Consider the following 23,623-nt stretch of genomic DNA (forward strand, 5'->3'; position numbering starts at 1 on the left):
GACTACAGTTACGACACCAGGCCTTTTTGGGATCAAAGTTTTTACCCTTGTACCCAGAATTGTTTTGTGAAGAGGCTCTGGGCCCACCCTCCTGTGCAGGTTTTTGGGGGCCTGTAGAAGACTCTTTACTATCTTTGTTTTTGGCTGTCTCACCACCTTTCCCCTGGGGAGGTTTTGTGACCCCTTTCTTTTGGTCACCCCCTGTGGAAGTTTTGGACACCCTAGTCTTGACCCAATGGTCCGCCTTCTTTCCCAATTCTTGGGGAGAAATTGGTCCTAGGTCCACCAGATGCTGATGCAGTTTATCATTGAAACAATTACTTAATAGGTGTTCTTTCACAAATAAATTGTACAGCCCATCATAATCATTTACACCATTGCCTTGAATCCAACCATCTAGTGTTTTTACTGAGTAGTCTACAAAGTCAACCCAGGTCTGGCTCGAGGATTTTTGAGCCCCCCTGAATCTAATCCTATACTCCTCAGTGGAGAATCCAAAGCCCTCAATCAGGGTACCCTTCATGAGGTCATAAGATTCTGCATCTTTTTTAGAGAGTGTGAGGAGTCTATCCCTACACTTTCCTGTGAACATTTCCCAAAGGAGAGCACCCCAGTGAGATTTGTTCACTTTTCTGGTTTCACAAGCCCTCTCAAAAGCTGTGAACCATTTGGTGATGTCATCACCATCTTCATATTTTGTTACAATCCCTTTGGGGATTTTCAACATGTCAGGAGAATCTCTGACCCTATTTATGTTGCTGCCACAATTGATGGGTCCTAGGCCCATCTCTTGTCTTTCCCTTTCTATGGCTAGGATCTGTTTTTCCAAAGCCAATCTTTTGGCCATCCTGGCTAACTGGATGTCCTCTTCACTGGAGTTATCCTCAGTGATTTCAGAGAGGCTGGATCCTCCTGTGAGGGAGCCAGCATCTCTGACTATTATTTTTGGAGTCAGGGCTTGAGAAGCCCTGTTCTCCCTAGATAGGACTGGTGGAGGGGATTCTTCCTCCAGTTCACTATCATCCTCCTCTGTGTTATCCACAGAGGGGTTGGCTCTATCATACTCTGCCAACAGCTCCTGGAGCTGTACTTTGGTAGGTCTGGAGCCCATTGTTATTTTTCTTATGTTACAGAGTGACCTTAGCTCTTTCATCTGGAGATGGAGGTAAGGTGTGGTGTCGAGTTCCACCACATTCATCTCTGTACTAGACATTATTCTTCTAAAAGTTGGAATGCTTTTAAGAATCTAAAACTAGTTCTAGAATCTAATTCAAACTTTTACAAACTTTTAAACTCTAAAAGAAATGCTAACAGGGACTAACACAAGGCCCTAGCAGGACTTTAAAGAATTTAGAAAACTTTTCAAATTGCAAAAATCAATTTCTAATGACAATTTTGGAATTTGTCGTGTGATCAGGTATTGGCTGAGTAGTCCAGCAAATGCAAAGTCTTGTACCCCACCGCTGATCCACCAATGTAGGAAGTTGGCTCTGTATGTGCTATCTCAAAGTAAGGGATAGCATGCACAGAGTCCAAGGGTTCCCCTTAGAGGTAAAATAGTGGTAAAAAGAGATAATACTAATGCTCTATTTTGTGGTAGTGTGGTCGAGCAGTAGGCTTATCCAAGGAGTAGTGTTAAGCATTTGTTGTACATACACATAGACAATAAATGAGGTACACACACTCAGAGACAAATCCAGCCAATAGGTTTTGTTATAGAAAAATATCTTTTCTTAGTTTATTTTAAGAACCACAGGTTCAAATTTTACATGTAATAGCTCTTTTGAAAGGTATTGCAGGTAAGTACTCTAGGAACTTTGAATCATTACTTTAGCATGTATACTTTTTACATAAAACACAATAAGCTGTTTTAAAAGTGGACACAGTGCAATTTTCACAGTTCTTGGGGGAGGTAAGTTATTGTTAGTTTCAACAGGTAAGTAAGGCACTTACAGGTCTCAGTTTTTGGTCCAAGGTAGCCCATCGTTGGGGGTTCAGAGCAACCCCAAAGTTATCACACCAGCAGCTCAGGGCCGGTCAGGTGCGAAGGTCAAAGAGGTGCCCAAAACACATAGGCTATAATGGAGAGAGGGGGGTGCCCCGGTTCCAGTCTGCCAGCAGGTAAGTACCCGCGTCTTCGGAGAGCAGACCAGGGGGGTTTTGTAGGGCACCAGGGGGGACACGAAGTAGCACAGAAAGTACACCCTCAGCAGCGCGGGGGCGGCCGGGTGCAGTGTGCAAACACGCGTCGGGTTTCCTTCAGGTTTCAATGGGAGACCAAGGGGTCTCTTCAGCGATGCGGCAGGCAAGGGGGGGGGGCTCCTCGGGGTAGCCACCACCTGGGCAAGGGAGAGGGCCTCCTGGGGGTCACTCCTGCACAGAAGTTCCGTTTCTTTAGGGGCTGGGGGCTGCGGGTGCAGGGTCTTTTCCAGCCGTCGGGAAATGGAGTTCAGACAGTCGCGGTCAGGGGGAGCCTGGGGATTCCCTCTGCAGGCGTCGCTGTGGGGGCTCAGGGGGGACAACTTTGGTTACTCACAGTCGTAGAGTCGCCGGAGGGTCCTCCCTGAGTTGGGTGTTCTCCACCAGTCGAGTCGGGGTCGCCGGGTGCAGTGTTGCAAGTCTCACGCTTTTTGCGGGGAGTTGCAGGGGTCTTTAAATCTGCTCTTTGTAACAAAGCTGCAGTTCTTTTGGAGCAGTGCCGCTGTCCTCGGGAGTTTCTTGTCTTTTTCGAAGCAGGGCAGTCCTCGGAGGATTCAGAGGTCGCTGGTCCCTTGGAAAGCGTCGCTGGAGCAGGTTTCCTTGGAAGGCAGGAGACAGGCCGGTAAGTCTGGGGCCAAGGCAGTTGGTGTCTTCTGTTCTTCCTCCGCAGGGGTTTGTCAGCTCGGCAGTCCTTCTTGTAGTTGCAGGAATCTAAATCTTTAGGTTCAGGGAAGCCCTTAAATACTAAATTTAAGGGCGTGTTTAGGTCTGGGGGGTTAGTAGCCAATGGCTACTAGCCCTGAGGGTGGGTACACCCTCTTTGTGCCTCCTCCCAAGGGGAGGGGGTCACATCCCTAATCCTATTGGGGGAATCCTCCATCTGCAAGATGGAGGATTTCTAAAAGTTACAGTCACCTCAGCTCAGGACACCTTAGGGGCTGTCCTGACTGGCCAGTGACTCCTCCTTGTTATTCTCATTATTTTCTCCGGCCTTGCCGCCAAAAGTGGGGGACGGGGCCGGAGGGGGCGGGCAACTCCACTAGCTGGAGTGTCCTGCGGTGCTGTGACAAAGGGGTGAGCCTTTGAGGCTCACCGCCAGGTGTTACAGCTCCTGCCTGGGGGAGGTGTTAGCATCTCCACCCAGTGCAGGCTTTGTTACTGGCCTCAGAGTGACAAAGGCACTCTCCCCATGGGGCCAGCAACATGTCTCTAGTGTGGCAGGCTGCTGGAACCAGTCAGCCTACACAGATAGTCGGTTAAGTTTCAGGGGGCACCTCTAAGGTGCCCTCTGTGGTGTATTTTACAATAAAATGTACACTGGCATCAGTGTGCATTTATTGTGCTGAGAAGTTTGATACCAAACTTCCCAGTTTTCAGTGTAGCCATTATGGTGCTGTGGAGTTCGTGTAAAACAGACTCCCAGACCATATACTCTTATGGCTACCCTGCACTTACAATGTCTAAGGTTTTGCTTAGACACTGTAGGGGCACAGTGCTCATGCACTGGTACCCTCACCTATGGTATAGTGCACCCTGCCTTAGGGCTGTAAGGCCTGCTAGAGGGGTGTCTTACCTATACTGCATAGGCAGTGAGAGGCTGGCATGGCACCCTGAGGGGAGTGCCATGTCGACTTACTCATTTTGTTCTCACTAGCACACACAAGCTGGTAAGCAGTGTGTCTGTGCTGAGTGAGGGGTCTCTAGGGTGGCATAATACATGCTGCAGCCCTTAGAGACCTTCCCTGGCATCAGGGCCATTGGTACCAGAGGTACCAGTTACAAGGGACTTATCTGGATGCCAGGGTGTGCCAATTGTGGAATCAAAAGTACAGGTTAGGGAAAGAACACTGGTGCTGGGGCCTGGTTAGCAGGCCTCAGCACACTTTCAATTCAAAACATAGCATCAGCAAAGGCAAAAAGTCAGGGGGTCACAGGCCAGGAGACTCAGCCAAAGGGTGCACTATACCATAGGTGAGGGCACCAGTGCATGAGCACTATGCCCCTACAGTGTCTAAGCAAAACCTTAGACATTGTAAGTGCAGGGTAGCCATAAGAGTATATGGTCTGGTAGTCTGTCAAAAACGAACTCCACAGCTCCATAATGGCTACACTGAATACTGGGAAGTTTGGTATCAAACTTCTCAGAATAATAAACCCACACTGATGCCAGTGTTGGATTTATAAAAAATGCACACAGAGGGCATCTTAGAGATACCCCCTGTATTTTTACCCAATTGTTCAGTGCAGGACTGACTGGTCTGTGCCAGCCTGCTGCTGAGAGACGAGTGTCTGACCCCATGCGGTGAGAGCCTTTGTGCTCTCTGAGGACAGAAACAAAGCCTGCTCTGGGTGGAGGTGCTTCACACCTCCCCCCTGCAGGAACTGTAACACCTAGCAGTGAGCTTCAAAGGCTCAAGCTTCGTGTTACAATGCCCCAGGGCACTCCAGCTAGTGGAGATGCCCGCCCCCTGGACACAGCTCCCACTTTTGGCGGCAAGTCCAGGAGAAATAATGAGAATAACAAGGAGGAGTCACTGGCCAGTCAGGACAGCCCCTAAGGTGTCCTGAGCTGAGGTGACTCTGACTTTTAGAAATCCTCCATCTTGTAGAAGGAGGATTCCCCCAATAGGGATAGGAATGTGACCCCCTCCCCTTGGGAGGAGGCACAAAGAGGGTGTACCCACCCTCAGGGCTAGTAGCCATTGGCTACTAACCCCCAGACCTAAACACGCCCTTAAATTTAGTATTTAAGGGCTTCCCTGAACCTAAGAATTTAGATTCCTGAAACTACAAGAAGAAGAGGACTGCTGAGCTGAAAAACCCCTGCAGAAGAAGAACAGAAGACACCAACTGCTTTGGCCCCAGTCCTACCGGCCTGTCTCCTGCCTTCCAAAGAAACCTGCTCCAGCGACGCTTTCCAAGGGACCAGCGACCTCTGAATCCTCTGAGGACTGCCCTGCTTCAAGAAAGACAAGAAACTCCTGAGGACAGCGGCACTGCTCCAAAAGAACTGCAACTTTGTTTCAAGGAGCAGATTTAAAGACCCCTGCAACTCCCCGCAAGAAGCGTGAGACTTGCAACACTGCACCCGGCGACCCCGATTCGACTGGTGGAGAACCAACACCTCAGGGAGGACCCTCCGGTGACTCCGAGTCCGTGAGTAACCAAAGTTGTCCCCCCTGAGCCCCCACAGCGACGCCTGCAGAGGGAATCCCGAGGCTCCCCCTGACCGCGACTGCCTGAACTCCATTTCCCGACGGCTGGAAAGGACCCTGCACCCGCAGCCCCCAGCACCTAAAGGAACGGAACTCCTGTGCAGGAGTGACCCCCAGGAGGCCCTCTCCCTTGCCCAGGTGGTGGCTACCCCGAGGAGCCCCCCCCCTTGCCTGCCTGCAACGCTGAAGAGATCCCTTGATCTCTCATTGATTTACATTGAAAACCCGACGCTTGTTTCTACACTGCACCCGGCCGCCCCAGTGCCGCTGAGGGTGTACTTTTTGTGTGAACTTGTGTCCCCCCCGGTGCCCTACAAAACCCCCCTGGTCTGCCCTCCGAAGACGCGGGTACTTACCTGCTGGCAGACCGGAACCGGGGCACCCCCTTCTCTGTATTGAAGCCTATGTGTTTTGGGCACCTCTTTGACCTCTGCACCTGACCGGCCCTGAGCTGCTGGTGTGGTGACTTTGGGGTTGCTCTGAACCCCAAACGGTAGGCTACCTTGGACCCAAACCTGAGACTTGTAAGTGATTTACTTACCTGACAAAACTAACAAAAACTTACCTCCCCCAGGAACTGTGAAAATTGCACTAAGTGTCCACTTTTAAAACAGCTTATTGTGTTTTATGTGAAAAGTATACATGCTAATGTAATGATTCAAAGTTCCTAAAGTACTTACCTGCAATACCTTTCAAATTAGATATTACATGTAGAAATTGAACCTGTGGTTCTTAAAATAAACTAAGAAAATATATTTTTCTATAACAAAACCTATTGGCTGGATTTGTCTCTGAGTGTGTGTTCCTCATTTATTGCCTGTGTGTATGTACAACAAATGCTTAACACTACTCCTTTGATAAGCCTACTGCTCGACCACACTACCACAAAATAGAGCATTAGTATTATCTCTTTTTGCCACTATCTTACCTCTAAGGGGAACCCTTGGACTCTGTGCATACTATTCCTTACTTTGAAATAGTGCATACAGAGCCAACTTCCTACAAGGGGTGACTTACCTATGCCACAGGCAGTGTGAGGTTGGCATGGCACCCTTAGGGGAGTGCCATGTCGACTTAAGTCATTTTCTCCCCACCAGCACACACAAGCTGACAAGCAGTGTGTTTGTGCTGAGTGAGGGGTCCCTAGGGTGGCATAAGACATGCTGCAGCCCTTAGAGACCTTCCCTGGCATCAGGGCCCTTGGTACCAGGGGTACCAGTTACAAGGGACTTACCTGGGTGCCAGGGTTGTGCCAATTGTGGAGACAAAAGTACAGGTTAGGGAAAGAACACTGGTGCTGGGGCCTGGTTAGCAGGCCTCAGCACACTTTCAAATCAAAACTTAGCATCAGCAAAGGCAAAAAGTCAGGGGGTAACCATGCCAAGGAGGCATTTCCTTACACCTGATGTTTGTAGTTATTCTAGCTGTGTGTTATTTTGTAGGTATCCGCCAAGGAAAAAGCTTGCTGTACTCCAGAACAGCATCTAAAGGCAATTTTGTGGACTCTCCATACCCTTCCCCACTTCGTGCTCCCTTCTGTCCCAGTCTACCAGTGCAAGTGTAGAGGGCCTGTGGGAACTTGGAAGACACTCTTTTGATCCTCATTTTCCGTACCCAAAATACAGACAAAATACTTGGGCCTAAACATTCCTCCATGTTTCCATAACTGAGAACACACAAGCAAACATTTTCAGTGAAAGGACATTAGCTAGTGCTGTCTTTTGTTTTTCTCAGTAAGCGTAAACTGAAATAGTGAGTTGGTATGTTCTTGTCTTACCTTCTTGACTAGCTGTTTGATCTGAGGACAGGACCGTGTCTCCTCGACCTGAAATCCAATCTAAAGTCACCTGCATTTTGATCACAAAGTGTAAAAAAAAAAAAAGCAGACGCTAGTGCAGAGCGTAAACTAGTTTCCAACCATGGTGTCAATGTTACTGTAACTTTGCTTGACCACAATGGAAAAAAGTGAATGGTAGTATAATGGGCTCTGGGCAGTGGGTGATAATTTGCTTTTCAGATCACAAAAGGTAGCTTCTTTGAAGAAGAAAAAAAAAAAAAAACTCAGTCAAGAAGGTGGAAAATGTCACTTACCCAGTGTACATCTGTTCGTGGCATTAGTCGCTGCAGATTCACATGCTGTGCACAGTCCGCCATCTGGTGTTGGGCTCGGAGTGTTACAAGTTGTTTTTCTTCAAAGAAGTCTTTTCGAGTCACGAGACCGAGGGACTACTCCCATTTTGAGTCCATTGCGCATGGGCGTCGACTCCATCTTAGATTGTTTTGCCCGCAGAGGGTGAGGTAGGAGTTGTGTATGCTAGTAATAGTGCCCATGCAATGGAGTGAATGCGTATGTACATAATAAAGTTTTAAGTAATATATTTACAAATGTACAAATGTTTAAGATCTACTTCTAAACGGCTACAGGCTCCCGGGGAGGCGGGTGGGCGCATGTGAATCTGCAGCGACTAATGCCACGAACAGATGTACACTGGGTAAGTGACATTTTCCGTTCGATGGCATGTGTAGCTGCAGATACACATGCTGTGCATAGACTAGTAAGCAGTTATCTCCCCAAAAGCGGTGGTTCAGCCTGTAGGAGTTGAAGTAGTTTGAAATAATGTTCTTAATACAGCTTGACCTACTGTTGCTTGTTGTGCAGTTAGCACATCTACACAGTAGTGCTTGGTAAATGTATGAGGCGTAGACCATGTTGCTGCCTTACATATTTCGTTCATTGGAATATTTCCTAGAAAGGCCATGGTAGCACCTTTCTTTCTGGTTGAGTGCGCCTTTGGTGTAATAGGCCGTTCTCTTTTAGCTTTAAGATAGCAGGTTTGAATGCACTTAACTATCCATCTAGCAATGCCTTGTTTTGAAATTGGATTTCCTGTATGAGGTTTTTGAAAGGCGACAAATAATTGTTTTGTCTTTCGAATTAGTTTTGTTCTGTCAATGTAGTACATTAGTGCTCTTTTGATGTCTAATGTATGTAGTGCTCTTTCGGCTACCGAATCTGGTTGTGGGAAGAACACTGGTAATACTACCGTTTGATTTAGGTGGAACGGTGAGATTACTTTTGGTAAAAATGTAGGATTGGTCCGTAGAACAACTCTATTTTTGTGTATTTGAATAAATGGTTCTTGAATGGTAAATGCCTGAATCTCACTCACTCTTCTTAGAGATGTGATGGCAATAAAAAAAGCAACTTTCCACGTTAAGTATTGCATTTCACAAGAGTGCATGGGCTCAAAAGGTGGACCCATGAGTCGTGTTAGGACAATGTTGAGGTTCCATGAAGGAACTGGTGGTGTTCTTGGTGGTATAATTCTCTTTAGGCCTTCCATAAACGCTTTTATGACTGGTATCCTAAACAATGAAATTGAGTGCGTAATTTGTAGGTAAGCAGAAATTGCCGTAAGGTGTATTTTAATGGAAGAGAAAGCTAGTTTAGATTTTTGCAAATGTAGTAAGTATCGTACTATTTCTTCTGCAGATGCGTGTAAAGGTTGGATTTGATTATTATGGCAGTAATAAACAAATCTTTTCCACTTATTTGCATAACAGTGTCTAGTTGTAGGTTTTCTAGCTTGTTTTATGACCTCCATACATTCCTGTGTGAGGTCTAAGTGGCCGAATTCTAGGATTTCAGGAGCCAAATTGCTAGATTCAACGATGCTGGATTTGGATGTCGGATCTGTTGTCTGTGTTGTGTTAACAGATCTGGTCTGTTGGGTAGTTTGACATGAGGTACTACTGAAAGGTCTAGTAGTGTTGTGTACCAAGGTTGCCTTGCCCATGTTGGTGCTATTAGTATGAGTTTGAGTTTGTTTTGACTCAACCTGTTTACTAGACATGGAAGGAGAGGGAGAGGGGGAAAAGCGTACGCAAATATCCCTGACCAGTTCATCCATAGAGCATTGCCTTGGGATTGATCTTGTGGGTACCTGGATGCAAAGTTTTGGCATTTTGAGTTTTCTTTTGTTGCAAATAGATCTATTTGAGGTGTTCCCCAAATTTGAAAGTAATTGTTTAGTATTTGGGGGTGAATTTCCCATTCGTGGGTTTGTTGGTGATCTCGAGAGAGATTGTCTGCCAACTGGTTCTGAATCCCTGGAATAAATTGTGCTATTAGGCGAATGTGGTTGTGAATCACTCAATGCCATCTTTTTTGTGTTAGGAGGCACAACTGTGTCGAGTGTGTCCCTCCTTGTTTGTTTAGATAATACATTGTTGTCATGTTGTTTGTTTTGACAAGAATGTATTTTTGGGTTATTATGGGTTGAAATGCTTTCAGCGCTAGAAATACTGCAAACAGTTCTAAGTGATTTATGTGAAACTGTCTCTGATGTATGTCCCATTGTCCTTGGATGCTGTGTTGATTGAGGTGTGCTCCCCACCCGGTCATGGAAGCATCTGTCGTTATGACGTATTGTGGCACTGGGTCTTGGAAAGGCCGCCCCCTGTTTAAATTTGTACTGTTCCACCATAGAAGCAAGATGTATGTTTGGCGGTCTATCAACACCAGATCTAGAAGTTGACCCTGTGCTTGTGACCATTGTGATGCTAGGCACTGTTGTAAGGGCCGCATGTGCAATCTTGCGTTTGGGACAATGGCTATGCATGAAGACATCATGCCTAGGAGTTTCATTACCATTTTGACTTGTATCTTTTGTGTTGGATACATGGCCTGTATTACTTTGTGAAATGTTTGAACCCTTTGTGGACTTGGAGTGGCAATCCCTTTTGCTGTGTTGATTGTCGCTCCTAAGTATTGCTGTGTTTGACACGGCAAAAGGTGTGACTCCGCGTAGTTGATCGAGAAACCTAGCCTGTGAAGGGTCTGTATGACGTAGTTTGTGTGCTGTGAACATTGTCTTAGCGTGTTGGTTTTGATTAACCAGTCGTCTAAGTACGGGAACACATGTATTTGCTGCCTTCTGATATGTGCAGCTACTACTGCCAGGCATTTTGTAAAAACTCTTGGCGCAGTTGTTATTCCAAATGGCAACACTTTGAATTGGTAATGTATTCCTTGGAATACGAACCTTAGGTATTTCCTGTGTGAAGGATGTATTGGTATATGGAAATACGCATCTTTTAGATCTAATGTTGTCATGTAGTCTTGCTGTTTGAGCAGTGGGATTACATCTTGTAACGTGACCATGTGAAAGTGGTCTGATTTGATGTAGGTATTTAGTGTTCTGAGATCTAGTATTGGTCTCAGAGTTTTGTCCTTTTTGGGTATTAGTAAGTACAGTGAGTAAACTCCTGTGTTTTTCTGGTTGAATTGGAACTAATTCTATTGCGTCCTTTTGTAGCAATGCTTGAACTTCTAGCCCTAGAAGATCTATATGTTGTTTTGACATATTGTGTGTTTTCGGTGGGACGTTTGGAGGGAATTGGCGAAATTCTATGCAATAACCATGCTGGATAATTGCTAAGACCCAAGTGTCTGTTGTTATTTCCTCCCAAAGTTTGTAAAATTGGCTTAGTCTTCCCCCCACAGGTGTTATGTGATGGGGGTGTGTGACTTGTGAGTCACTGCTTAGTTTGAGGGGTTTTGGGGCCTTGGAATTTTCCTCTATTTCTTGGGAATTGGCCCCCTCTAAATTGCCCCCGAAAACCTCCCCTTTGATATTGACCCTGGTAGGTAGGCCTTGTTTGTGAGGTTGTGGTTTCTGTGGGTTGACCTCGAAACCCTCCCCTAAAAGGTGTTTTCCGAAATGTGCCTCTGCTCTGCGGGGAGTAGAGTGCGCCCACGGCTTTGGCCGTATCAGTGTCCTTTTTGAGTTTTTCGATGGCAGTGTCTACCTCCGGCCCAAACAATTGCTGTTCATTAAACGGCATATTGAGCACAGCCTGCTGGATTTCCGGTTTGAACCCAGAAGTGCGCAGCCATGCGTGCCTTCGTATTGTGACTGCAGTGTTTATTGTCCTTGCAGCTGTATCTGCTGCATCAATGGAAGACCGTATCTGATTATTTGAGATACTTTGTCCCTCTTCCACCACCTGTTGCGCTCTTTTTTGGAACTCCTTGGGTAAGTGTTCGATGAAATGTTGCATTTCATCCCAATGAGCCCTGTCGTAGCTTGCCAAAAGTGCTTGTGAATTGGCAATACGCCACTGATTTGCTGCTTGTGCTGCAACTCTTTTTCCCGCAGCATCAAATTTGCGGCTCTCCTTGTCTGTGGAGGTGGTGCGTCGCCTGAGGTATGAGAGTTGGCTCTCTTACGAGCTGCCCCCACAACCACTGAGTCTGGTGTTAGTTGTGTTGTGTTGTAATATATATTGGATCTGTGGGCGGTGGCTTATATTTTTTCTCCACCCTCGGAGTTATGGCTCTGCCTTTAACCGGATCCTGAAAAATTTGTTTTGAATGTCTTAGCATTCCTGGGAGCATGGGAAGGCATTGATACTGGCTATGGGTGGAGGATGGGGTGTCAAAGAGAAAGTCATCCTCAATTGGTTCCGAATGTAAGGAGACATTTTGAAACTCGGCTGCCCTTGCGACCACCTGTGTATAGGATGTACTGTCCTCAGGTGGTGACGGTTTTGTAGGATAAGAGTCTGGGCTATTGTCAGACACTGGAGCATCGTAGAGGTCCCATGCATCGGGATCATCCTGACTCATTGTGGTATGAGCTGGTGAATGCATCAGTGGTGGTGTTGTTGCTGGTGATGCATGTATTGATGGTGGTGGAGACGGTGGTGGGGTTGTTTTCCTTGCCACCTTTGCCTGTGGTTGCTTGTCCTTTTGTTGAAAGGCAAGTTTCCTCTTTATTTTGATTGGGGGAAGAGTGGTTATCTTCCCTGTGTCCTCATGAATATGAAGCCTTCTTTGTGTGTAGTCAGGCTCTACAGCTTGAAGCTCCTCTCCAAATCTATGTAATTGGGAGGTTAATCCTTGTTCCTCTGTATAGGAACTACTTTTCGGCTCCGAGGCTGGCTGTTTCGGAACCGAAACCTTTTCGGAAGTCTTTTTAGGCTCTGAAGAAACCTTCTTTCTTTTCGGCGTGGTGTCTCTGTGCCGAAATTATTCGGTGCCGCTGTCTCTGTGCCGAAGTTTCTCGGAGCCGCTGTCTCGGCTCCGAGGTTGCTGTGTGGCGGTATCTCGACCGGAGTCGGATGACTTCGACACCAGCATGCCCTTTTTCGGTGCCTTGGATGGGTCACCTAGTTTTCGGGTTAAGCCATGGCCTGTTGGCGGTGGCGTCCCCTGGGCTTTTGTAGACCTCTCGGGAGTCTTGATTTTCGACGTCTTACTCACGGTTTGGTGTGTTTCTTCAGCGTCGAGTTCTTCCGAATCCGACTCGCGGGTGGAAAAAGCTTCTTCTTCCTCCTCGAAGCGTTCTTGACCTGTCGGCGTGGATGCCATTTGCAGTCTCCTGGCTCTTCGGTCTCTCAGCGTCTTCCTCGACCGAAACGCTCGACAGGCTTCACAAGTATCCTCCTTGTGCTCGGGGAACAAGCACAGGTTACAGACCAGATGGTGATCCGTATACGGATACTTGTGATGGCATTTTGGGCAGAAGCGGAATGGGGTCCGTTCCATGAGCCTTAAAGTCGCACGTGGCCGGGCCGACCAGGCCCCGACGGGGGATCGAAAAAACCCCGAAGGGCCACCGGAGCTCTTCAGAATTCGGTGTCGATTTGTGCTAACTAACCCGATACCGAACGCAAACAATACAGACGATTTTTTTCCGAGATTCTAACTAACTTTCCGTCCCGAAACACGGAGCGAAAAGGAACACGTCTGAACCCGATGGCGGAAAAAAAACAATCTAAGATGGAGTCGACGCCCATGCGCAATGGACTCAAAATGGGAGGAGTCCCTCGGTCTCGTGACTCGAAAAGACTTCTTCGAAGAAAAACAACTTGTAACACTCCGAGCCCAACACCAGATGGCGGACTGTGCACAGCATGTGTATCTGCAGCTACACATGCCATCGAACATATAGATAAATATGAAAAACCTAGGGGCATGCCCGCTTTTAACACTGCAGAGATATAGTAGGATATTTGTGTGAGGACTGTTTCTTCTAGAAATTGTCTTGCAAGAATTTTGTGCTCAGTAGGTGTTTCTTATATCAATCATTCGTCATATCCTGTTTCCTTGCTACCAGATGGTGAGTGTGTATCTCATATTCCTAGTTAATTCTTTATGAACTTGCTTGAACACTATTCACCAGCAAAAAGCTATGATTGTGCTAGCAGCACGTGACCACAAATGAATCCTAAGTCCTGCAGGTCGGACTAATCTAACTTATATTGACCCATGAGTTTGAAGCACTTAAGAAGAGTGCTAGCTCACTGGTTTAATGCACCCAATGCGGCGGTCTGTGAGCAGCCAGCAGTTAGATTTGAAGCAGAACTGACTCACCCTTTCCAGTGTTGGGATTCCAACATACCACCTGTTAAAATATTTAGCTTGAAACGCTGAGTTAAAAAATAATAATAATAAATGGACAGTTCGAGCTTTCACACATCAAACCTGATACCACTGGTGAAAGACTTCTGCCTTGAAGGTATTAGCAATAAAAGGCATTGCTTCACAGCATTGCCAAACTTGCAAACCAGAAATGTCTGGTTTGTCCCACCCCTGCGTCCATCAGACCAGCAACAGATATTGCCTTCAATGGCATTTCGATAACATCAAGTAGCAGGCACATACTTGCAGTCCACTGCCTGGCAACACATGGGCAGCTCAGCGCCTGTCACAGGATCCCAGATCGTGCCGACAGGCAGTGAGCAGTGGTGGGACAGCGGAGATTGCAATTGCATTTATATAGAAGTTACTCTAGATAAGGCAATACCAGGGCGCGTGCCGAGATTCATAATTTTTTTATTCTATATATTCAGACACAAGAGCTTTGCCAAAATACTTGTTTTGTGCATAGTATGCGTTCGAGGACATTGCTATTTATCATAACTTACTGTATGGCTTTGTTGACTGAATACACCAAACTGATCATATTACAAGTCTAGTTTTTCTGCAGAAGATATACAAATATAAAAAGCATAATTTCCAGGGGTAAACAGAAGTGTAACTCTAAATAAAAGTTTCTGTTTGAAAATGCTCCGTTGAGACACTTATTTAAACATGAAAATGTTCTGTAGAGGTCGACAAGGCTGCTTTAACTATACTGCAAACACCAGTGTTTTAAACCAGATTTTATAATTTATTAAAGAGATTCTGGAAGCTGTGTGTCTCATAAATAATCACAGGAAATGTTTATTTTCTACGTCAGAGTCCAGACAGTGCACTGTGTCTGAAGAGTAAACAAGCATTGGCAAAGCCAAATGGTCGCGGCAAACCAAGAGTATAGGCGATGGCAATGTGAATGCATTTGTGTACGACTCTGGGGCGGTTCTTACTGATACACAAATGTATTAAATTGTCAACACCGATAGCTCTCAGACTGCCGAGACATATTGGCTTTGACAATGTTTGTTTCATTACTCTGTTCTGTTGTCTGTCAGCATTCCTGAATGACAGACCTTGGGGAAGTGACAGATATGTGGGATCTTTACGCCCTGATGAAGCCACTAACCCAGTTGGGTGCAAAGAATCGGTCAAACAAGTCAACAAAATTAACACTAAAGAGGGTAGGACAATAACACGTCATGATCATCACACTAATTTTCTTTTTCATTTTTTTTTTTTTTTTTTTTTTTTAACTCTGTCAGGGTTGCCACTAATAAACTGGTGGTAGGGACATGAACTCTAGGCAGTTTTAATTATATAAATTTTTCAATATTTCGGTCCCTATTTAGAATATTGTGTTTTTGTTGTTGGATGAAGCATGCCACAAATTGTGTGAGGCCTGTTTTTTTTTTTTTCTAACAGAGGAACCTCAGTAATCCAAGCAGGATCTCAACATATCTATTATATTGTGCTCACTAATCGTGAGCAGTATAGAAAGAATACTACCATAAAGGGAGCAATCTAGGCAAAAATTAATTGTAACACAACAGTAAAAAAGTGAAGATGAAGAGAAGAGCAGCCACCCAAACACATGGAAACTGAAAGAGAGAAGGAACTAGAAATGCAATGTAAGAAAGGAGAAATGTGAAAAATAAACATTATGATAGAAAGCAAGCAATGGAAGAGAAAGAAAGTTTCTAACAGAACATGGAAAGAAGTAAAAACAAAAAATGTTTAGCACAGAAATTTGGAAGCCAGAAGTAAAAGGAGGATGGGAAGGTGAGTGCCCAAGGAAGGCAGGAGGAGGTGAGAGAGGACAGGTGAAGTGCAGTTCAAAAACAGAAAAGGAAGTGGCTGGAGGCCAGTGGTGGCAGAGTGATAGTGTGCCCTTACCTCAGACACAGGGAAGAGATCCATAAGCTTCTCAATCAGGAAGTCTCCATAGCTGTAGTAAGTTGCAAGATCATGGCGAAGTAGAGCCAGGTACTCTGCGCGTGTCCGGTCAGCATCCCGTTTTGTCCCAAAGTCCTGCAGCACCTCCACGTTGTCCTTGATGCGCTGGTGCACGTCCTGCAAGTCCACAGGCGTAGAGCGTGGGGGAGCACGTCAAGGAGAACAGCAAAATGTGGAGCATGTATGCCACTCAGAATTTCCAATCCCAGCAAGCACTCTTGTATGGGGTGCCCAGAATCCTTCAAACCATACCCAAAAAAGCTTATGCACTACGGTAAAGTGTCTTCCATGCTGTATCCTGAAGAGCCCATGGTATAATTTATTGGGAAATTAAACATCCATCTATTTTTTGTCACTACTGTCCAACTGTTTTAGCTTTTCCTGAAAGTAATACTTACAAGCTTTGCTTACATCCAGGCTCTAAACAAATATAGATACTGAAGAGGAGAATTGTTTTTAAATTATAAGTAACAGGCTGATTACAAGTTCTGAAGGGAGGAATATCAGCCCGAAAGGATCAGCTGCCAAAAAAAACAAAAACAAAAAAACATTTTTTTTTTTTTTTTTTTACAGGAGTTCATCCTGGTATTCCCCTGCCAGAGTACTCATGAGATCCCAGGGCTACAGAGAATAATCTCTCAGCCAGTTAAGGCTCTTTCTTTGCACTGTGATACTTCTAGTCCTGCTTATTACATTATAACTTCAGGACTACAAATCAAAAGCTGATTGCAAGAGCTACTCAAGTATGGACTTTTAAACCTTGAGAGCTTTGCATGGCACAAGGCACTCAAAATGAACATTTCCCAGTACATGGCAGAGTCAAAAGAAATAGTGTATTCTTTTTTCCTCCCTTCTAAGTTTTGACTTTTGATTAAAGAAAGAGCAAATATGAGACAGCTAAAATGTGGTTCTTAGGTACCAGATGAAAGCCTCACAATTGGAAATGACTGCTCCTATTAAAGTAAGTGTTCTGTCCGGAGCAGTAATACAGAAATCACACATCTTAACAATGGGACGACGAAACGAAGAAACCAGTTTCCTTTCTGCAGCATATATCTGCTCAGAGATGGAAATATTGCATTAAGTCATCTTTGAATCTAGAAGCATAGTGAAACATAGACACACAACTCAATCCGAGATCTTCTTCAGAAGTACACTGGGGGTGGACATGGAAATATCCCTTCTGCATCACATGCAAAATACAACTGACTTCCTTTCTAACGCCTACTGCAGTTTTTGTTCACAGTGTTTCACTTTTACTTTCACTAACAGCTGCTTTTCTATTGCTTGAAACTTACCTTGGCTTAGTGAGTTTTAATGTAAAAGTGGTACTGTGCATCCAATCCAATGTGACTCTACTGTCAATGCTATAAAATAATGTTTCAATCCTTCTGGCCCTTACCAAATGTAAAGGGAATCATCTTTCAAAGATATGCAAAACTTTCTCTGGGTCCTAGGTGCTGCATGAATGGTACTCGAGCAACGTACTACCATGAATCCAGCACACTGCAGACAAAGACAATTTATACCACTCCACACCGAGTGACTGGGAAGCCTGTGCTCCTTGTTGCCCTCACTACCCAAATGAACATGGAAAACCCACCAGGCAGCACTTTTAACCCCAAAGTCTTCACCCCAAAGGGTGGGCAACTGATAATCCCCTGGTGTACTTTCTAAATCCCTCTGTGCACAACTGAAATAAATACCGACCTATAGGACCAGGACACTCAGACCGAATACGTGAGGCCCAACTATTGACAAATTTAGTACGCACCACATAACAAGTGATATGTACTACACCTCCTGCAATAGTCCTGAATAGAAACAAGCCGCAACATATCTGAAGCCCTGTAATATACACTGTACACACAACACCCAATATGCAGTAAACATTCTCATTGGATATTTTGTTTAGCAATTCCACACATAGTATCCCAAGACATCTGTGATTTGATTTTCACTGTCAGAAAGGGACAAAAGTTCAACCTCATTCACCATATTTTTTGGACCCCTACAAATTTGTGGTTTTTCCATTCACTGAGCTCTAACCACAGGAGGTTTAATTAATGGATTCTGGTGTGCCTGGAATAAGACTGTGTCTGCTGCCTTATTCACCCATTGGTGGGGAGGAAAGTATGCAAACATGCTTGGGGGTCACACACTGACTGCCAGAACAGTTCACACAGAGTTACGCTGAAAATACTCTGCAGGTCAGGTATCGGGAAGCACCTCCTCAAAGACTGTCTCTGTGTGACCTATGAAAGCCCAAAAGTGGGATGTGCAGGAGGGTGGTTTCCAGCAGGGGGTACCTAATGTGGCATCAATACCAATCATCAGGTTATCTATTTCTGAACATGTCCTGAGCTTAACTGTAGGTGATCTGGTAGACAGTACAGTGTGCACTGGGCTCCTGATTTTGACCACACATGTCTGCCTTTGAGTCCATGTTCCAACCTCAGAACTATGCCAACACAATTTGGAATTCCTCACACCACAGGTCCAAATAACTTCAGCTAACTATTGAGTATGCCATGTTCTACACTACCCAGAGATGATATTGGCCCCTTCTGGCCCTTGAAGGGAAGGATATTTTCTTTCTCAATTTCCTGTTTGCTTGGCAAAACAAAGCGATCTTCTGGGTCCACGTTCAACTGCAGATCTGAGGAATCCCCCTCCTTCGCCTCCTCTTCTTCTTCAGAGCTGGAAGAACCCCTGGGCAGCAACAAGAAGAAGAGTGGCATGGTCAGAAGGGTATTAAATGAGTGTGCAGAAGTCCAGTTCTGGAATCAAGAGGAAGAGTGTAACAGAAACAGCATCCTGAAAGGCTGCACGAGGAGAGGGAGTAGACCACCTCTAGAATTAGAAGGGAATGAGGGAAGGTACACAGAAGAGACAAATTGGAAAAAATCCTAGTGAATAATGCCGCAGACCGCTCAATAAGCAGGTGACCTATGTTAGGGACCTAGACAAAGCATGTAAGATTGTATATAGTAGTAGGTCTCAGTCAGTTTCTTGCTTGTCCAAAGAAAACTAAACACTTTTACATTGTATTAGCACTTTGTACTCATTTCCTATACATAGGACAGTGTTTACGCCCAGCCTGTATCTGAATCTAGGGCACAGCTTTTATGCTCTCCACTATATGCTTTATCTCTGTTCCCAATGTATCTTTTCCACAGGTTCCAAAATCAACCACAACAATGGTCAGTCCTAGACAACTAAGCTTCATCGTAGCAACAACCCAGCAAGCCAGGGTCTTGGCAAGTTAAGGAAGGTCACATCACCCAGCAATTTATTGAAATGCCAGAGCCCCAACTTTGGGCACCCCTTGGATGCAGTCTGCTCTAAACCTAAGGCTCTCTTTTCTAGCACAAATACCACACACTCTGGAAAATTAAGGTATTTACTGGCAGCCCTCTAAGTTCTCTCATTTACCCCCTTGCTTTCCAGCTGAACACTGCAACTAAATGTGTTGTTTAGGTTGATGAGCAGGAATAGCATGCTTTTGGTCCTTTCTCATATGAACTCTTTTACTTCAATCGCATCATTCCCAATCTTCTTCTTTCTAGTGTTTCCAGACTAAGTCTGCTCCGCCTTGCTCGAAATGCAGCCCCAACCCCCATTCCATCACATAGTAACTTTGTTTTGACAGCAATCTCCCTCTTACTCTTTAGTGACACCCCATTTGCAGCCCTGAGGCACTCCGAAGTGTCCAAAAGTTGAGAGACTCTATAACTGAAACATCAAAATAAATATATATTCAGGGAAACATTTTCTGCCTTCCTGTCTTTTTGGGTAGATAGCACAAGGAAGCGGTGCTACAACACCACTCCATTTTCACTCCCAACAACCACTCTTTTTTCTTCTTCTACTTACTTCCTCTCCTATATTCCTGTGCTATCCTTCCTTTACCCCCACTGTTTTACGATCTAGATGTTTACTTTTCTAGGATTCATAAAATCATGTGCCATAGAAGAATCTCCTCTGAGCTTTTCAGCCTTGGGAAGTGGACCTGAAAACTTGGATGTCTTCACAGTTTCTTCTGCCTAGCGATATAAAACATGCAAAATGTGGGGTACCTCTAGAGTACAGAAAGACATTAGAAAGTGCCAGAGGGAACCGAGCATCTCATTGAGTGACCTCACTCACAGTTGATGTGTCACTCACCTATCAAGACGTGCCTTCTCCTGCAAGCGCTTCAGTTTGCGAGAAGCCTTCTCAATAGGAAGCAACTGGAAATCAGGAAGAAATGGAAATTGCAATTATAGAAGGTCATCCAAACTAGTGACTATCAAATCTGAACACCCTAAAACTTCACCCAAAGGTAAGGGCAGAAAGAGAGAGACACTGGAAAAACAGAGGGAAAACTGACACTATGGAAGGAGAGTGGGGTGGTTATCTCGAGTTATGCTAAACATACTTATGCAGTACACACTATGCCATTAGGATGACCTCAAAGTGCCTGGACTCCATATTTGCAACCAGCAAGTACCCTAGTTGAAGGCAGGATAAAACTCCAGCATGCAACTTGTTGAGATCCTGCAGATATCAGTAAAATCAGCCAACAATTGCAAACAGTATCGGGCACAGGTAAGCAGACAAGAAAAAAGGAAGCGGATAATGCGAACAACAGAGGCAGGCAGACAGGACTACAGGTACGCAAATATCCAAGACTTTCTGGAGCAAGACCACACACGTGTTCATGCTCCAGAATACAGATATACACGCAGCCAGATAGCCAAAAGCGCACATTTACATTCAAATAATCAGGTGAACACACAGGTAAAGTCAGCGTCATAGTGGGTATACACAGGCAGCTCACCTGTGTAAGGACCCACATAGAGTTTAAATCACAATCAAGGCAGACAGCGAGGGATAAACAAGTGACTTCGCTTTGTTAAGACTTTCTAGTGGACAATGTAGGAAGCTGCCTCTTTATATAGTGGACCAAACAAAATGAGGTACACTGTGCAGTCCAAGCAAGCCCTAAAGGTATCACAGAGGCACAAATGACACCCCAAATGCTCTCTTTTGTGGTAGCATGGTCGAGCAGTTGGGCATATCAGAGGGTAGTGCTAAGCATGTAAGGCACACATTCATCCAGTAAGTGAGACACATTCAATAAAGAAAGCCAACATCAATTTATAGAAATAAAACATCTTGTTTTTAAAGTTTATAAAAAAAAGTATCACCGGAATCAGGTGAGCACTTTTCGAGTTAGGAACTTTTAGAGTTTTTGAAAGTTGACTGCATTTTTCAGATGCAGTAATGTTCTCATATTGAGGAAGAACAAGAACTGCATACAGGTTGTAAAGAAATGGCTCCCTGTTGCAGTTACCCCCCACTTTTTGCCTGATGCTGACTTGAATGAGAAGTGTGCTGGGACCCTGCTAACCAGGCCCCAGCACCAGTGTTCTTTCACCTAAAATGTATCATTGTCTCCACAATTGACACAACCCTGGCATCCAGGTAAGTCCCTTGTAACAGGTACCCCTGGTACCAAGGGCCCTGATGCTAGGGAAGGTCTCTAAGGGCTGCAGCATGTCTTATGCCACCCTAGGGACCCCTCACTCAGCACAGACCCACTGCTTGCCAGCTTGTGTGAGCTGGTGGGGAGAAAATGACTAAGTCGACATGGCACTCCCCTCAGGGTGCCATGCCAACCTCACACTGCCTATGGCATACGTAAGTCACCCCTCTAACAGGCCTTACAGCCCTAAGGCAGGGTGCACTATACCACAGGTGAGGGCATAGGTGCATTAGCACTATGCCCCTACAGTGTCTAAGCAAAACCTTAGACATTGTAAGTGCAGGGTAGCCTTAAGAGTATATGGTCTGGGAGTCTGTCAAAAACGAACTCCACAGCTCCATAATGGCTACACTGAATACTGGGAAGTTTAGTATCAAACTTCTCAGAATAATAAACCCACACTGATGCCAGTGTTGGATTTATTAAAAAATACACACAGAGGGCATCTTAGAGATGCCCCCTGTATTTTACCCAATTGTTCAGTGCAGGACTGACTGGTCTGTGCCAGCCTGCTGCTGAGAGACGAGTTTCTGACCCCATGTGGTGAGGGCCTTTGTGCTCTCTGAGGACAGAAACAAAAGCCTGCTCTGGGTGGAGGTGCTTCACACCTCCCCCCTGCAGGAACTGTAACACCTAGCAGTGAGCCTCAAAGGCTCAGGCATCGTGTTACAATGCCCCAGGGCACTCCAGCTAGTGGAGATGCCCGACCCCTGGACACAGCCCCCACTTTTGGCGGCAAGTCCAGGAGAGATAATGAGAAAAACAAGGAGGAGTCACTGGCCAGTCAGGACAGCCCCTAAGGTGTCCTGAGCTGAGGTGACTGACTTTTAGAAATCCTCCATCTTGCAGATGGAGGATTCCCCCAATAGGATTAGGGATGTGCCTCCCTCCCTTCAGGGAGGAGGCACAAAGAGGGTGTAGCCACCGTCAAGGACAGTAGCCATTGGCTACTGCCCTCCCAGACCTAAACACACCCCTAAATTCAGTATTTAGGGGCTCCCCAGAACCAAGGAACTTAGATTCCTGCAACCTAAGAAGAAGAGGACTGCTGAGCTGAAAAACCCTGCAGAGAAGACGGAGACACCCACTGCTTTGGCCCCAGCTCTACCGGCCCGTCTCCCCCCCTTCTGAAGAAACTGCTCCAGCGACGCATTCCCCAGGACCAGCGACCTCTGAATCCTCAGAGGACTGCCCTGCTCTAGAAGGACCAAGAAACTCCAGAGAACAGCGGCCCTGTTCACCAAAGACTGCAACTTTGTTTCCAAAGAAGCAACTTCAAGACAACTGCGTTTCCCGCCAGAAGCGTGAGACTTGCAACTCTGCACCCGACGCCCCCGGCTCGACTTGTGGAGAACAAACACTTCAGGGAGGACTCCCCGGCGACTACGAGACCGTGAGTAGCCAGAGTTGCCCCTCCTGAGCCCCCACAGCGACGCCTGCAGAGGGAATCCCGAGGCTCCCCCTGTCCGCGACTGCCTGTCTCCCAGATCCGGACGCCTGGAAAAGACCCTGCACCCGCAGCCCCCAGGACATGAAAGATCTGAACTCCAGTGCAGGAGTGTCCCCCAGGAGGCTCTCTTCCTTGCCCAGGTGGTGGCTACAACGAGGAGCCCCCCCCCTTGCCTGCATCGCTGAAGAGACCCCTTAGTCTCCCATTGATTCCAATTGAAAACCCGACGTGTGTTTGCACACTGCACCCGGCCGCCCCCGTGCTGCTGAGGGTGTACTTTCTGTGCTAACTTGTGTCCCCCCCGGTGCCCTACAAAACCCCCCTCGTCTGCCCTCCTAAGACGCGGGTACTTACCTGCTGGCAGACTGGAACCGGGGCACCCCCTTCTCCATTGAAGCCTATGCGTTTTGGGCACCACTTTGAACTCTGCACCTGTCCGGCCCTGAGCTGCTGGTGTGGTAACTTTGGGGTTGCCCTGAACCCCCAACGGTGGGCTACCTTGGACCCAAACTTGAACCCCGTAGGTGGTTTACTTACCTGCAAGAACTAACAATTACTTACCTCCCCTAGGAACTGTGAAAATTGCACTGTGTCTAGTTTTAAAATAGCTATATGTGTTTTATTTGAAAAGTATATATGCTATTGTGATTATTCAAAGTTCCTAAAGTACTTACCTGCAATACCTTTCATTTGAGATATTACATGTAAAATTTGAACCTGTGGTTCTTAAAATAAACTAAGAAAATGTATTTTTCTATACAAAAACCTATTGGCCTGGAATTGTCTCTGAGTGTGTGTTCCTCATTTATTGCCTGTGTGTATGTACAACAAATGCTTAACACTACTCCTTT

General features: G+C 45.8%; 1 protein-coding gene across 2 annotated transcripts in view; it reads right to left on the minus strand.

The window, feature by feature from the left end:
• NOP2 (NOP2 nucleolar protein) overlaps positions 1-23,623 on the minus strand; it is a 318,038-nt gene that overhangs the window by 220,021 nt on the left and 74,394 nt on the right. For both annotated transcript variants that reach the window (XM_069243103.1, XM_069243104.1), the window contains exons 6-8: positions 19,960-20,024; positions 18,383-18,504; positions 15,733-15,932 (exon numbers count right to left, since the gene is read on the minus strand). In XM_069243103.1, coding sequence (XP_069099204.1) covers positions 15,733-15,932; positions 18,383-18,504; positions 19,960-20,024 — 387 coding nt within the window. The remainder of the gene's footprint in view (positions 1-15,732; positions 15,933-18,382; positions 18,505-19,959; positions 20,025-23,623) is intronic.

This window comes from Pleurodeles waltl, chromosome 7, assembly GCF_031143425.1.
Source record: "Pleurodeles waltl isolate 20211129_DDA chromosome 7, aPleWal1.hap1.20221129, whole genome shotgun sequence".
In the NCBI taxonomy this organism is placed as follows: domain Eukaryota; kingdom Metazoa; phylum Chordata; class Amphibia; order Caudata; family Salamandridae; genus Pleurodeles; species Pleurodeles waltl.